The sequence below is a fragment of the Vanessa cardui genome, chromosome 30 (genome assembly GCF_905220365.1).
Source record: "Vanessa cardui chromosome 30, ilVanCard2.1, whole genome shotgun sequence".
In the NCBI taxonomy this organism is placed as follows: Eukaryota; Metazoa; Arthropoda; class Insecta; order Lepidoptera; family Nymphalidae; genus Vanessa; species Vanessa cardui.
Window position 1 is genome coordinate 2,132,922 of NC_061152.1, and position 16,755 is coordinate 2,149,676.

Here is a 16,755-nt window from a genome sequence, read left to right on the forward strand (position 1 = left end):
TCGTCCCCTAACTTATACCATAAAAAAAGATTGAGTGATTCGAGAGAAAGATTTCTGTTTATAATACATGGACAATGTAATAAAGAAACGCTAATAATTTTAGAAGTTTCTAATGTGATGTCGTAAATAAATAAATTCTGTAGTATAAATATTATTAGTAATGCACCCGTGTGAAGCTGAGACGGGTTCATAGTATGATATAAATGAGAAGAAAAAAGAAACACATTTTTCTGTAATTAATTTCAATAACTCACTCGTTATTCCATCAAAAAGTATTTATTATAAAAAAATTATTAAAACTAACATGAGAATAATATCAACATCCTTCTTAAAAGATTCTTAAGAGTATTATCGTAAAACTACAGCCAGCCTTTTCGTGAATTAAGAAAAAAAACTGAATACAATAAAAAATTGACTATTATCATAAATGCTATACAAAAGGATGTTTAACAAATGCTATTGATTATTTGTTCAATTAAAAAAAAGTTAAATATGACAGTAAATAAAAATTGTGTAAACTTATTTCAAAACTTGTATAATTGATAGATTATTTTAAATTTGTTCGAAATAAATGTATATATTAATTTATAATTATAATGACAATATTATAAAAAAATATCTGATCGAATATAATACGTCCAAAATGTAAATAAGATCTTAAAACAGCTAATTACAATATTCAACAATTAATATTATTATAAAAAATATAATATTGATTAATTTCAATTAATATTGTATCATTATAAAACAGTATATTATATCTTAAACAAATTATTTTGAAATACTGACATGTATCTATTATTCTGTGAAATATAATATAGATTTTTAATCTGTCAAAATTGACAAAAGTTATGGAGGGAAAATTTTACGATATTATCTAAATATAAAAAGCATCCTTCAAAAATCAAAATGTATCGTCATTTGCCAAAAGATTTTTGCCGAAATAGCGTTTTTTGATATTATTGTTATATCTTGTAGTGTTTAAAACAAAAGAAGTATAACAAACGCGCCATCTTTATTATCTCAACTTTGTTTTAAACTCTGACTGTAAGTATGGGCGATATATTTGTGACATCGGTTGTGTAACAGATATTTCAATTAAATATCGCTATCTTTGTTTAACTTAACATTATACGCTATGTTAGAAAGAGATGAAACCAATGTCATATCGAAATCGGTTTAACATTAGCTTCCTCGCTCTCACAGATGGGTTACTGTAAAGTTAGAAAGAGATAGGACGAATATTTCATGAGTTTAATGTTTTACTTTGAATGCTTTAACGTATAGTACGTCACAACTTAGATGTAGAATTGGTAAATTCAATAAAACCGATGACTGTCGATTCACAACCAACAGAAACAGCTCCCTATCGCGCCACTCGACGCTATTCGTCGCTATAGATTCCCGCGTCAGTTCGACCCGAGACAGCGAGTGCGTGTAAAGCGACGCGTCGAATTGACGAATATATTAGGTCGTGTGATATTACAAGTTATTACGTTTGTGTAAAGATCATATTCACATGAGAAGTAAATATTGATAATTAGAGATAGCGTACTCAATTCGGATGTGATCGGTTTTACGAACTTTGCCGATGATACGTCTGAGTTGTGTCGTACTATACTTTATTTTTGATACGAACTGTCAAATAATGCTTTGTCTCTGTCTTTCATTATTGATTCGATGTTTGAAAGAAGAAGACAGCATCGTTTTTTTTTGCCGTCGTAGCGAGCAATTGTTTAAAATGATTGTACATTATAAAGACTGTACTATAACTGCACTATACTTATTGACGTTTCATTGTAATCCATAACTGAAAAAACTATTTTGAATATTACAAGATACAACGCGTTTTTCAAAAGGTTCTAGTATATAAATACTTTTATATTAATAGCTAAGATTCGCACAATTTAAATTAAGATCATTGACCTCTTTCGTGAGCTTTATGTGTCAATGACACACAAATGTAATTTTACATCTGTTGTCTAAACATTGCTGTTATCTCTTCGATCGTTTTATTCTTCGTCTCCGGAACTTTGAAAGCGATGAAGAGGATGAAAATAAACTGCAATATTGCGAATATAACGAACGTATTCGAGCCTAGGATGAGCTGAAATAAAAAAAAAAAACATTAAGTATCTTATGAGATGGCCCAGTGCGGGTTCACATCCAAGCACCGCTATATATATATGTGCTTAATTTGTGTTTATAATTCATCTCAAGCTCGGTGGAGGAAAACATCGTGAGGAAACCTGCATGTGAAATTCTGCCACATGTGTATTCCACTAACCCGCATTGAAACAGCGTGGTGGAATATGTTCCAAACCTTCTTAATGGGAGAAGAGGCCTTATCCCAGCAGTGGGAAATTTACAGGCCGTTACTTACTTTACTAAGTAACTTATGAGATACATTGTGTGGGTGCTTAGATGCACACAGATTGAGAACGCGTGCATCTTAACCGATGATTGCGGGTTCACATCCAAGCACTGAATATTCATGTGCTTAATTTGTGTTTATAATTCATCTCGTGCTCGGTGAAGGAAAAAATCGTGAGGAAACCTGCATGTGTCTAAATCTGGTTGGATGACAATTTGTAATAAATTTGATAAAACAGGTCTTACCAATTTTAAATAAAGTTTATAACTTTAAGTCCAGCATTAATAAATTCAATCAAGTGTAAAAAACATCGTGATAAAACCTGCATGTGTCTAATTTCATTGAATTTCTGCCACATGTGCAGAAAAACCAACCCGCATTGGGACAGCGTTGAATATGTTCCAAACACTCGTTTATAGGAGGGGAGGCCTTATCCCAGCAGTGGGTTTACAGGCTGTTACTTTTTTTTAATAAGTGTAAAATAATCTTACCGTTAATGGTAAGAAACTCAAGCCGACAATAAAGTTTGCAGTCCAGTTGATGGTGACGGCGACTGATGAAGCCGCCGGCCGAGCTGCCTGGTTGAATAGCTCTGCGGACAAAACGACATCAAAATTATATATTACAAAAAAAACAACAATTTTATATAAAAAGATTGATTAATTTCGAATATTTTTCTTTTTTTGAAAGAATTTCCACGAATCCACTATGAATAATAATTATAAATAATTTTGTGAATATTTTTTTAGGTTTGCAACATTAATGTATGGGTGAACAGTTCTGCCCAGAGAGCACGAAATACAAATCAAAATTTATAATGAAAAATATGTTTCGAATATTTTTACGTTTGCAACATTAATTGTTATTAATTATAATTGTATTTTAGTATATATTTTTTTTTTAATTTACATTAAGGCCAAGCAATGCCAGTTTTTTTTTTTTTATTTTAGTTTGACAAAATCCCGCATAGTATGAAAATATGTAATTTATTACTTTCATAGAGTAAATACTGATTTAATTTTTTCATCATTACAATCTACATCCGAAACCGGTAGAATGTCATAAAATTAAAAAAAGGTCTTATTTTATTAATAATTTTTGATTCAAAATAAATTTTAAACAAAACCCCGGTATCGCACGTGCAATTTATTAATAAAAAAATATCTAAATTTAATTTATACTCTGTGAAGAAATAATTAAATTACTCTGTGATAATATTAGCACAGGTAACATAAACTTACCAGTCACTAGGAACCATGGGATCGAGCCTGGGCCCACTGCGAACATCACTACGAAAAGTATAACCAGAGCTATACACACGTAGGACACCCATACGTGCGCCGTCTGGAAAAAATAAACTCAAATTAAAATAAACTTTATTCAAGTAGGCTTTTACTAGCACTTTTGAATCGTCATTCAACAATTAAGTGAAGCTACCACCGATTCGAAATATATATTCTACCCAACAGAACCGGTATGAAACTCAGTAGTTACCTTTTTCAACATTTGAAAACACAGTCAACAAAATTCGTAAAACCGATCACATCCGAATTGAGTACGCCATCCCAAATAATATCTATTTCTTATGTGAATATGATCTTTACACAAACGTAATAACTTGTAATATCACACGACCTAATATATTCGTCAATTCGACGCGTCGCTTTACACGCACTCGCTGTCTCGGGTCGAACTGACGCGGGAATCTATAGCGACGAATAGCGTCGAGTGGCGCGATAGGGAGCTGTTTCTATTTGTTGTGAATCGGCAGTCATCGGTTTTACGAATATTGCCGATGCTACATCTAAATTGTGTAGTATTATAATCATACTTACATATAGATTAGCAACGCAAAGCGCAACGGTGCAAAACAGCATGCCAGTGAAGCCAGTCAGGAGGAGAGTCTTCCTGCCAGCGACCTCTACCAGCAAGAGAGATATCACAGTCATCACGACGTTCATAGCTCCCATACCTGTAAATTACAACAAACATCAATAGGCTATTTGACTGGTTTTTATATTATATTATTTAGTAGAAGTTAAGGAACCCAGTAAGAGTTGTGTTTTTTATTTGTAGTACATATTTGCCGAAAAATATCATATTAAAGATTCCATATTTAAATAGCGCGCGGAAACAATATGGAGCTGCAATGGGGTCGGTGACGTCACTTTCTTGTATTTTAATCCGTGTTACATATAGTAAAAAAGCAAAGTTTACAAGAAAGTGACTTCATCATAAGCCCGGCCAATGAGGAGCGATATATGGATTTTTGAATAAATTAAGTAATCAAAGAATCTGCTTAAATTGGGTCGATTCGAACCCGCAAACATCGGTTAAGATGTACGCTCTAACCACTGGACCATCTCGGCTCTCAAGAGTCATAACTTAGTTCCCAGATATAACAAATAATTAATATTTCAACGCTATCGTCTGTGAGTGAACTTTATTACTAAATAAATAAAAACTTTCACAAAAGGAAAAACCGACTTCAAACAAAACACTATTTTAAAATAAATGAACATGCCATAAAAAGTAATAAAAATAATTGCGTATTCAGTAAAGTAAAATGAAATGAAAACTATTAGACTACTTGAAAGTCGATTTACGATTATATAACGTAGTTACAGTGATAACACAAGTGCTTTAGCTAGTTACATTGGGATCAGAGTAATATGTGTGATGTTGTCCAATATTTATTTATAAAGAAAAAGTTACAGTTACTGCTTGGATTTGGTTTGGATATTTGGAGCCAATTCACTCAGCGAAAAGTTATGATGTAACATTAATAAACATAAAAAAAATACAGATGAATTGATCAAATCGAATCAAATCAAAATAAACTTTATTCAAGTAGGCTTTTACAAGCACTTTTGAAACTTCATTTTACAATTAAGTGAAGCTACCACCGGTTCGGAAAGTAGATTCTACCGAGAAGAACCGGCAAGAAACTCAGTAGTTACTCTTTTTCAACATTTAAAATACAAAGTCATGTTAGTTAATACAATTATTTAAATTAATATATCCTGCTTGGAAGTCAACAGGTATTACCTCGACGCTTTTTTATCATCTATATCACCTCCTCCTTTTTGAAGTCGGTTGAAAATTTGTTGAAAAAGTTGAAAAGTTGAGTACAATACAGAGTCGAGATGGCCCAGTGGTTAGAACACGTGCATCTTAACCGATGATTGGGGGTTCACACGCAAGCACCGCTGATTCATGTGCTTAATTTGTCTTTATAATTCATCTCGTGCTCAGCGGTGAAGGAAAACATCGTGAGGAAACCTGCATGTGATAAATTTCATAAAAATTCTGCCACAAGTGTATTCCACCAACCCGCATTGTGGAATATGTTCCAAACCTTCTCCCCAATGTGAGAGGAGGCCTTTAGCCCAGCAGTGGGAATTTACAGGCTGTTGTTATTGTTGAAAAGAGTCTAAGTAATCTATTGACTTACCCAAAGTCGCGTATTGGCTCTGCGTTTCGCTCAAGTTAGCGGACTGGAAGATGTCGGTAGAGAAGAATATCACAGCGTTGATCCCAGAGAGTTGCTGGGCCACCATCACCACCATGGCTATCAGGAGAGGCTGTCGGAGTTGACGGTTTCGAAGGAGCTCACGAAGAGTGACTTTCTTGCTGATCTTATTCTTCTCTGCTTCCTGGAATATTATTTTAAAGGAATTATTAGCCAAAAAAATAAACAGATTCTCCTTGACGATCCTCCGTGGTCGAGTGGTGTGTACACCGGTTTTCATGGGTACGCCACTCCGAGGTCCCGGGTTCGTCTGGCCGAGTCAATGTAGATTATCATTAGTTTTCTATGTCGTCTTGGGTCTATGTGGCCCCCCAAGTATAAAACCGAGTTTCTGTCGCCCGAAACCGCGAGCGTTAGCCGCCATCTTGGAAAACGTTTTTTCGCATATATCTCGGAAACGGTAAGTTTTACGTCAAAATCTTTTTTGTAGAAAACAAAATTTCCCACCTTTTTCACACCAAACTTTTTCTCCTATTGTATTATATTATCCTCTTAAATATATCGGAAAATATCAACAATACTAAACTCGGTTTTATACTTGGGGGGCACCCTCCGACATAATCCAATCGAAAAATCACGTAGAAGGATTTTATGTAGAGCGGACCGACTTTTGGTGCTAAAATTCCTGGACTAACCATTGAATGTGAAAATAGCAAAATGTATATAAAGGGAGTTTTCAATTACCTGGTGCATTTCTTCCATTTCAGCGTGAACAGCGACATCGCCTCTCAACCAGTTTAGAGCTAAAATAATATCAAAATTGTAATGTTAAATTAAAATTACTGAAAACATTCATTAATTCTTAAATTTGCTTAGGACGTTCGAGAAACATCAAAATCATAATAAACGTTATTCGAATAGGATACGACATACGACATACGACATACGACAAGCACTTCTGAATCGTCATTTAATAATTAAGTGAAGCTACCACCGGTTCGGAAAGTAGATTCTACCGAGTAGAACCGACAAGAAACTCAGTAGTTACTCTTTTTCGACATTTAAAAAACACAGTCATGTTAATTAAATGACGATTCAAAAGTGCTTGTAAAAGCCCACTTGATTAAAGTTTATTTTAATTTTTATTCAGTTCAAAAATAATAATGTATATGACATTATTATTTTTGAACTGAATAAACTTTTTAAAGAATAAAGTATCAGTGTAAAAAGTGGGGAGTTTTACTGCGTTATTCCTGAAATAAGCTTACGTACGACTGGGCGGGTTGTCCCTTGTGCCTTTAGTTACACTGGCTCACTCACCCTTCAAACCGGAACACAACAATACTTCGTACTGTTGTTTGGCGGTAGCGCTTTTTTATCGTCTGAATAATATGCCTTCTTTACCAATGTATTTATAGATTACACTAACCTCTTTGAGCGTGTAGTTCAGCACCCTTGTTCAACAGTAAAAACTTCGGGGATTCAGGGCAAAGAGGCAGCGTGCAACATTGGATCAAAGCTGGTATCGCGGCCAGCGCCAACAGCAACGGCCAACCGCCATCTGTGCCCAACACTGATTCCAATCCCAATACTTGGGAGAGCAGTATCGTGATCGTTATCACCAGCTGATAGACTGTGCCGATCTGGAAATGATTGTGACACAAACTTTATTTAACTACAAGCTTTGCCCTCGAGACAAGAGTCGAGATGGCCCAGTGGTTAGAACGCGTGCATCTTAACCGATGATTGCGGTTTCAAACCCAGGCAAGCACCGCTGATTCATGTGCTTAATTTGTGTTTATAATTCATCTCGTGCTCAGCGGTGAAGGAAAACATCGTGAGGAAACCTGCATGTGACAAATTTCATAGGAATTCTGCCACATGTGTATTCCACCAACCCGCATTGGAACAGCGTGGTGGAATATGTTCCAAACCTTCTCCTCAAAGGGAGAGGAGGCCTTTAGCCCAGCAGTGGGAATTTACAGGCTGTTGTTGTTGTTGTTGTGTATACATTTAATATAAAGCGGTTATTTTAATACTACAAACAGAGGAGGAGAGAAATATTGTGAGGAATGTTTTGAGCATGGATGTGGATGGATATAGAGGTAGAGGACGACCAAGGAAACGATGGATGGATTGTGTGAAAGACGATATGGTTAGAAAGAATGTTACTTGTGACGTCAGACAGAAGTTTGGAAGGAGACACGCTGCCCAAATAAAACTTGGATAAGGGCAGGAGGATGGTGAAACAGACACTCCAATTTTATTATATGTATATATGTAAAGGAATACTTAAGATTCCTTTATGAGTTCAAATTGCGGCGCGTCAGTGGGTCGGTAACTGTTGTCTTCGCTGACTCTAAAGATGGCGCTATAGAGAAGATCGGTAAAGCAGTATTGATGTATAAGTGAGTTATTTAAAATATGAATAAGATGGTGACTTGTCATAATATTAATTTTATTAATGTAGAAAAATATTAATTTTATTAAATTCGAAACAGATCGGCAAATTAACTGTAAATGTCGTTTCTTTGTTTTTACAGATTAGTAATATCTCTATAGATGTACTTTGTGTTTCGTTAGAAATGTAAAACAGTTGAAATAAAAGAATCTTTGTTTTTACAGAGCAACACGTTTTTTAATTTGCCGATTCTAATTGAATAATTATAGACCAATAGTCTTACATATATGACAGACTCACCGATCCCCGTAAAGACACTGGAGATATCTCCGCCAGGTACATCGGAGTCAGACCGGCGTTCAAACCGCTGTTGATTCCAATAATCAACCTAGAATGAACGACATTGTATACATTCAGCTACTCAGCGCTTTGTGGCGAAGTTTCTCAGAAGAATCTATTATAGACAGATGGTTTGATCCAGTGAGACCCTCAGAGATGACCCTGTGGTTAGAACGTGTGCACCTTAACCGATGATTGTGGGTTCACATACAAGCACCGCTATATATAGGTGCTTAATTTGTGTTAATAATCTGCGTGTGTCTAATTTCATCGAAATTCCACCACCCCGCATTGGAGCAGCGTGGTGGAATTCCAAACCCTCTCCTTATTTGGAGAGAAGGCCTTAGCCCATGAGTGGAAAATTTACAGGCTAACTGATGATTGCGGGTTCAAACCCAGGCAAGCACCAATATATACATGTGCTTAATTTGTGTTTATAATTCATCTCGTGCTCGGTGAAGGAAAACATCGTGAGGAAAAATGCATTCCACCAACCCGCATTGGAACAGCCTGGTTGAATATGTTCCAAACCCTCTCCTTAATAGATGATGCCTTATCCCAGCAGTGGGAAATTTACAGGCTGTTACTTTACTAATGTCCTAACCTTCCAACGATAAGCATTTCAGACGAATTCGCCAGCTTGGCGCAACCCTGAAGGGCCGTCGCGATGAAGACCAGAGCATTGTTCAAAAGCAAACCGCCTTTCCTTCCAAATCTGAAAAGAAATCCACATCACATTCCTCATGCAATCTAGGATATATAAAACGCTAGGTGTTCGCGCCTACGATTCTCATTTTAATTATATCTATATTATATAGAAATCTAAATTTATTTAATTTCAAATAACTTTATTTTGCCGCATATTAAACCTTATTTTACAATATTTAAAAAGAAAAAAGTAACGCGTAAAATCGAATGTTCTGTGATGCTCTTTTGTTTTTTTTTCTTCACTTACTAACTATTAATGACAACGTAGCAATGAATTCATATTAAATAGTTGAGTTCGGACTCCAGTGTCTAAGTAATAGACATTAGGTGCAATGCTGATACTAAATATACTACATAATATATTTATTTACGATATCACATTAGAAACTTCTAAAATTATTAGTGTTTTGATAAGTGTTTCTTTACTATATTGTCCATGTATTATAAAAAAAAGCGCATCAAAATACATTGTGTGATGGTGTGGTGTTCTTTGGTGGTAGAATATCTAAATTTTTTTTATGGAATAGGTTGGCGGACGAGCATTTGGCCACCTGGTGGTAAGTGGTTAACTATTCCTTACATCGTCAATGTGCCACCAACCTTGGGAACTAAGATGTTATGTCCCTTGTACCTGTAGTTAGTTACACTGGCTCACTCACCCTTCAAACCGGAACACAACAATACTGAGTACCGTTGTTTGGCTACCCTGACGGGCTTGCACAAAGCCCTACCATCAAGTAATATATATAATAAGTAATTAGCTGGTACATATACGATGCTTTATTATCAGAAGTTTCAAGTATATACCTGTCAGCAATCACGCCGGTGATAACGCCGCCGATCATACCACCCACACAGTAAATGGCCACCGCGATCGACCACACGGTTGTCACCTTCGGGTCATCTTTTGCTGGTAGCGTTATATTCGTTCCCGTCAAAGCCTCCTTCTGAAGCCATTCTGACATGATCTGAAATAAACACATTTTATAAGATATAATTGAAATTGTCTAACATTTTCTGAATCGCGCTAACGTTTGGTTCACCGCAATGTATATATAGCCCAATGAACAAGCTCAGTACTTCCAATGCGATGCATAGACGTCCTAAGGACGTACTATGCGCCCCCGTCGATGCTATTACATCGGCGAACTCTAACTGTCCCACCTACACAGTCAACACACACCGACCCCGCCGGCGGGGTCGAGGTCCCTCTTACGTTATTCACCGTCCGCGCTTAGGCGCGTGACGGTTATCCGAGCACACACTGTCCTCCCTCCAGACGTCGACGGCGTCCTAAGCCGAGGTCCGGCCTCACAGGAGGCACCCTTAGGACGCGCGTACTCTGAGCCCTTCAGTGGGCTCTCATCATCCGGCAGAGTCTTCTGTGACTTGCCACCCCGCCCGGTGACGCTGTAGAGGCCACTCTGGCCAACAGTAACAGACCATTCGAAAAAAAAAAAAAAAAAAAAAAAAAAAAACTCAGTACTAGTAAGTAGTAGTTCACAGACGACTTTCTGAGCCGAGATGCGAGGTGCTATCTCACAGGAATCACCCTCAGGTTCGTCCACATTGGAGCAGCGTGGTGGAATATCCTCCAAATCTTTTCAAACGAGGGATAGGATAGGAAGATAGGAAAGGGATAGAGCATAGGAATATAGGAAAGGGAATAGGAATATAGTAAAAGGATAGAGGATAGGAATATAGTATAGGAAAAGGATAGGGGCAAACTCAAATAACTTTATTCAATGTAGAAGCATCACATTTTCTTATTGATGGTCAAATTAAACACTGCCACCGGTTCGGAAAAAGAAACACACAGACCTGAGAAGAACCGGCCAAAACATTCATAATATCGAAAGAAATTTGTAGCTTTGAATGAACGATTTTAATGTTAAGAATAATCTTATGTCAAATCACTTTTTGGTCCATTTGCTGTCGAAACGCTTGGCCCTTGGAGTAGTGGTGTAAAAAGCTTCATCAAAAGTATAACACCTCGCCTCATTGCCTCCACTGGTGACAGGAGGGTTCGTTTGCCCAGAGGATCGGAATTGCGATTCAACGGGGGAATGCTGCTAGCATTCTTGCCGCCATTCACGTGGTCAAGATTTATACAGTAACTGGTTTTAATTCATCTATAAGCAACTCTGTCTGTCTGACGCTTTACGACCAAACCGCTGAATCAAATTTGATGAAATTTGGTATGAAGCAAACTTGAACTCCAAGGTAGGACATAGGCTAGCCTGACACATGACAACCAACAGCCTTAAACACAAGCAAAACTGCGGATGACTAGTAGTTTGTATATATTTTAACTTTATTAATTCTTAAGTTAATAAAACAACATTATTAATAATGTTAATTGTGGAATCGAGAAAAGAATACGTTTTGAATATCGACGAAGCTATTATCAAAAAATTTGAAAGTTAAATTAGACTAGATGTTTGTAGCTAAGTTATTATTAACTAGCAACGCGCCCCGGCTTCGCACGGGTGCAATACTGATACTAAATATGCTACAGATGTTTTTATGGAATTATCAGTGATTCTTTTCTATATTGTCCATATATTATATACAAAAACCTTCCTCTCGAATCACTCCATCTAATGAAAAAAGCCGCATCAAAATCCGTTGTGTAATTTCAAAGATCTAAGCATACATACGGACAGCGGTAATCATGTCGCTTGCTTACTTATACGTTTATATTTATAATAAATGCACAATAGGCTATTTGACTGGTTTTTAAAATCCATTTTATATTGTTTATTAGAGGTTAAAGAGCCCAGTAAAAGTAGATTTTTTTATTTCTAGTACACATTTGCCAAATAATATCATATTAAAAATTCCATATTTAAATAACGCGCAAAAACGCTACTTGGAAAATATGGCGCTGTAATGGGGTCGGTGACGTCACTTTGCTGTATTTTAATATGTGGTACATATAGTAGAAAAGCGAGGTTTACAACGAAGTGACTTCATCATCAGCTCGGCCGATCAGAAGCGTTTTGTGTCACGTGACAAACGTTTGAAAAAATGCATTTTTATTTATGGATTTTTGAATAAATTAAGTATTATTTTCAAGTTTCGTTAGTAAATAACCGTTTTTAAACTCATAATATACACTGATTGCAATAATTCACAATTTATTTTTCGCTTTGTCAAATAGCCTATTACGACACGAGCATTATAAGACATTCTCCAGTATATTTACTATCAGCATTGCAGCCGTGCGAAGTCAGGGTCGATAGTTATTAATATTATTATATATTATATAACATTGACGATAAGAAGTGATTTAATATCAATGCCGATTCTCTGAGCAAAAAAAACGAACCAGCCCTCCTGTCATCAGTGGAGGCAATAAGGAGGTGTTATATTTTTAATGGTCGAGTCGAGGCCCAGTGGTTAGAACGCGTGCATCTTAACCGGTGATTGCGGGTTCAAAACCAGGCAAGCACCGCTGATTCATTTGCTTAATTTATCTCGTGCTCAGCGGTGAAGGAAAACATCGTGAGAAAACCTGCATGAGACAAATTTCATAGAAATTATGCCACATGTGTATTCCACCAACCCGCATTGGAACAGCGTGGTGGAATATATTTCAAACCTTCTCCTCGAAGGGAGAGGCGGCCTTTAGTCCAGCAGTGGGAATTTACAGGCTGTTGTTGTTGTATATTTTTAATGAAACTTTTTGCCCCAGAACTGCCTCACCACTCCACAAATGGAATATAAAATAAATTTTGATTGAGGTACAAATATTTTCGAGTATATAAGTTTTTTTGAGAGCTGCAATGGTCGCGAGGTTAGAACGCGTGCCTCTTAATCGATGAATTCGGGTTCAAACTCAGGAAAGCACAATATATATGTGTGCTTAATTTGTGTTTATAATTCATCTCGTGCTCGGCGGTGGACGGAAATATCGTGGAGTTTTATTTCAACGAAATTCTGCCACATGTGTTGAATGTTCCAAACCTCCTCAAAGGGAGAGGAAGTCTTAACTCAGCAGCGGGAAATTTACAGGCTGTTGTTGTTTATTTATTTATTTAGGGACAACCAACAGAAGTTACAACATTAGTAATTGCATAAAAGATGTTCTTATACTAAGAATTAATTGCACTTCCAATTACAGGTCATCACAGCATGCATGAATAATTGAGATACAAAAAAAAAGTAAAAAAAAACAAAGAAAAGTAAAAAAAAAAAAAAAAAGAAAAGAAAAAAGTTGTTTGTTGTTGTCGTTGACTTCTACTGTGATGACAAGCTCGTGACATTCTAGCTCTGTTATTAGATGGGTCCAACGTGTCAACGCATCAGCATCGCTCAGGAACCAGTATCAATCCATCAGTCTTACCATCATCATTCAAGGCTCAAGAGCAGGAACTTTGATATGATCAAGACCTTTTATTGTGCCATTTAGAGAACTGTGGTGGAAAAGCCTGCCTGAACTCCTTGGGCAAGAGACCATGTAAACCCAAAGAGATATTTCCACACAGGCATCTGTGTTCAAAGCACAGCAGTGTTTGTGATGGTTGTTGTTAGTAGAAGCGTCTATGTTTATTTCTGTTTATGTTTTATCTTCAAACTTACCGCTTGGGGGGCGTTTAAGACCCCTGTATTGTAACCGTGTTGGAACGCTGACCAGCATGCTGAGGAAACGATGGCGAATGCCAAACGGGGGTTCATTCCCTGGAACAATAATATATGTAATTAGTTGGGCTTGATACAAAGCTAGACGTGATCAGTGGCATAGGGCCCCGGAGTTCAGGGGGCCCTCTAAACTAAACCTTAAGCCTCTGAAGCTAGAAAATGCGCACGTACAAGATTTCTAATTTGGTATCTATAACTTTAAAGGGTAATTATTAGTTAAAGAGGGATGGGATAGAGGGGGTGAGGGCCCGATTCTTTTTCTATGCACTGGGTCCTTCCTCACCTAGCTACGCCACTGGACGTGAAACAATTAGTTGGACAGTGGCTCTCGCTATATTATTATTATTTCCCTAATTTACTCTTTATTACATCAATGAAAGTCCCATCAAAATAGGCCCAACCGTTTCAGTAATTAAGCGAAACCACACAACATAGACAAAATTTGTAAAAAAAACGTTTTTTGGGTACATATTTGTTGTATACATATATACATTAAGTAAAAAACGTTGTTTTAATACAAACAGACACTCCAATTTTATTATAGGATTATCAAATAACAGACAATGAAATAAATTAACTGCGTTTAAGACAAAAAGAGATAGAAACACTGAGAAAAAGAATAGAAAAGTCTACATGAAACATTTATAACGTAAACGGTTTATACGGGGTATCGCTGGATGCAGCCTACTCACCGGTCGAGGTGGAAATCATTGGAGGAGGCCTATCCTCAGCAGTGGACGTCTTACGGCTGACATGATGATGATCATCAAAAAGTTTAATTAGGATTTATTTTTATTTTTTATCGTACATACTGGCTACGTCAGTATGACATACGACGCATTTTAAATAAAACTATAGTACGACACAACTTAGATGTCGCATCGGCAAAATTCGTAAAACCGATCACATCCGAATTGAGTACGCTATCCCAAATTATCAATATTTATTTCTCATGCGAATATGATCTTTGCACAAACGTAATAACTTGTAATATCGTATAACCTAATATATTTGTCAATTAGACGCGTCGATTTAATGTACTTGCTTTCTCTGACGCGTGAATCTATAGCGACGAATAGCGTCGAATGGCGCGATTGGGAGCTATTTCTATTGGTTGTGTAAATCGGCAGTAATCGGTTTTATTTTCATTCCATTGCATTTTCCGATGCTACATCTAATTTGTGTCGTACTATAGTTATAACGGATTTGAATCGCGTATATTAATTACTTTTGAGTCTACCCGTGACCACGAACGCTGTAAAGTGCTCGAAACGTCGGGATGTTATAAATAATTAATACACGCGATTCAAATCCGTATAACTAGTTTTATTTAAATGTGTAATAATCGCGAAAATTTAAGACAACATTATACGACGCAAATTTAGAAAAATTTGAAAAAAAAACATTTCGAAAATTTTCGAAAAAGGTATTACGAACGTGAACGGTTACACTTTTATTTTGAAAAACATCATGTCTGATAACGAGTATATGCCTAACTCATAATATATATATAGATATATATAGATCGTTGTCTGTCTGTATCTATCTACATAATATAAATAATTGTCATTTGATATTCACGCGATATGAAAAAATATAGTCTAAATAATTAAGGAATATATTATGTTTATTAAAAAAAAAACTATAACAAAAAACAGCGTACCGGTTTTATCGACATTCCAAACCGGAAATAGCTTCATGTTTAATAAATCTTTTAAAATGACAATTCAAAAGCAATTTTGAATGTATATTAATAACGTTTTTTTAATAAATTATTTCATTATTAATAGATTTACCGGCCTACTCCGATGGTTTTACAAACCTCTCTCACATTGGGTTGTCTGGAATATATGGCTAATTAGACATAAGTCCATTGTACAGTCATGGTAAGAAGAGGTTCGTCACCTTAAGATTGATTTTCGTGTACTCAGTATGAGCTGAGATGGCCCAGTGGTTAGAACGCATGCATCTTAACCGATGATTTCGTGTTCAAACCCAGGCAAGCACCACTATATATATATGTGCTTAATTTGTGTTTATAAGGAAACCTGCATGTGTCTAATTTCATCGAAATTCTGCCACATGTGCATTCCACCAACCCGCATTGGAACGCATTGGAGTGGGAAATTTACAGGCTGTTACTTTACATTTACAGTATGAACGATAATCTGCTTTACCGATCGAGAATGACATATTGCGTCGCAATGATTCGACGTTTAGATTCAAAAGGTACTGAAAAGAGAAAGAGTTTAAGACTCTATAAAGGAATTAATTTGAAAATTGACGAAGGTTCTTACTCTGACTGTACAGCTTATAAAATAGTTGTTTATATTTTTGTTTTATTTTGTATTTAATCTTAACATTTCTGTATTATTCTTAGTGTTATACAATAAAGTACCTATATTTCTTATTTAATTTTAAAAAAGCGTGGAATTAAGAAATCTCAATTTCCAGGCAGGATATATTACATACATATAGTGTGTGTAAGTGTATTTAACTAACATGACTGTATTTTTAAATGTTAAGGAGTAATTACTGAGTTTCTTGTCAGTTTTTCTCGGTAGAATCTACCTCCGAACCGTTGGTTCACTTAATTGTTAAATGACGATTCATAAGTGCCTGTAAAAGCCTACTCGAATAAAGTATATTTTGATTTTGATTTATGCTTATGAGCTGGATGGTATGGTAATGGGATGGTATGGATTTACAAATCTGCCGCTGGTAGGCTAGTAGGCTATTCAATTTTTGCCGCCCCTACTTTTTTTTTGCAACATTTATGATTTGTTTTCTATCGTCCTCATTACATCAATCTTTTCC

General features: G+C 36.1%; 1 protein-coding gene across 1 annotated transcript in view; it reads right to left on the reverse strand.

The window, feature by feature from the left end:
* Positions 1–758: 758 nt before the first annotated feature.
* LOC124542245 (solute carrier family 2, facilitated glucose transporter member 1-like) overlaps positions 759–16,755 on the reverse strand; it is a 29,603-nt gene continuing 13,606 nt past the window's right edge. Inside the window, exons 2-12 of the mRNA XM_047120193.1 lie at positions 13,879–13,977; positions 10,102–10,262; positions 9,191–9,301; positions 8,548–8,635; positions 7,276–7,489; positions 6,591–6,649; positions 5,829–6,030; positions 4,210–4,346; positions 3,616–3,718; positions 2,866–2,966; positions 759–2,107 (exon numbers count right to left, since the gene is read on the reverse strand). Of these exons, the coding sequence (XP_046976149.1) occupies positions 1,970–2,107; positions 2,866–2,966; positions 3,616–3,718; positions 4,210–4,346; positions 5,829–6,030; positions 6,591–6,649; positions 7,276–7,489; positions 8,548–8,635; positions 9,191–9,301; positions 10,102–10,262; positions 13,879–13,977 (1,413 nt within the window). The 3' untranslated portion in view covers positions 759–1,969. The remainder of the gene's footprint in view (positions 2,108–2,865; positions 2,967–3,615; positions 3,719–4,209; positions 4,347–5,828; positions 6,031–6,590; positions 6,650–7,275; positions 7,490–8,547; positions 8,636–9,190; positions 9,302–10,101; positions 10,263–13,878; positions 13,978–16,755) is intronic.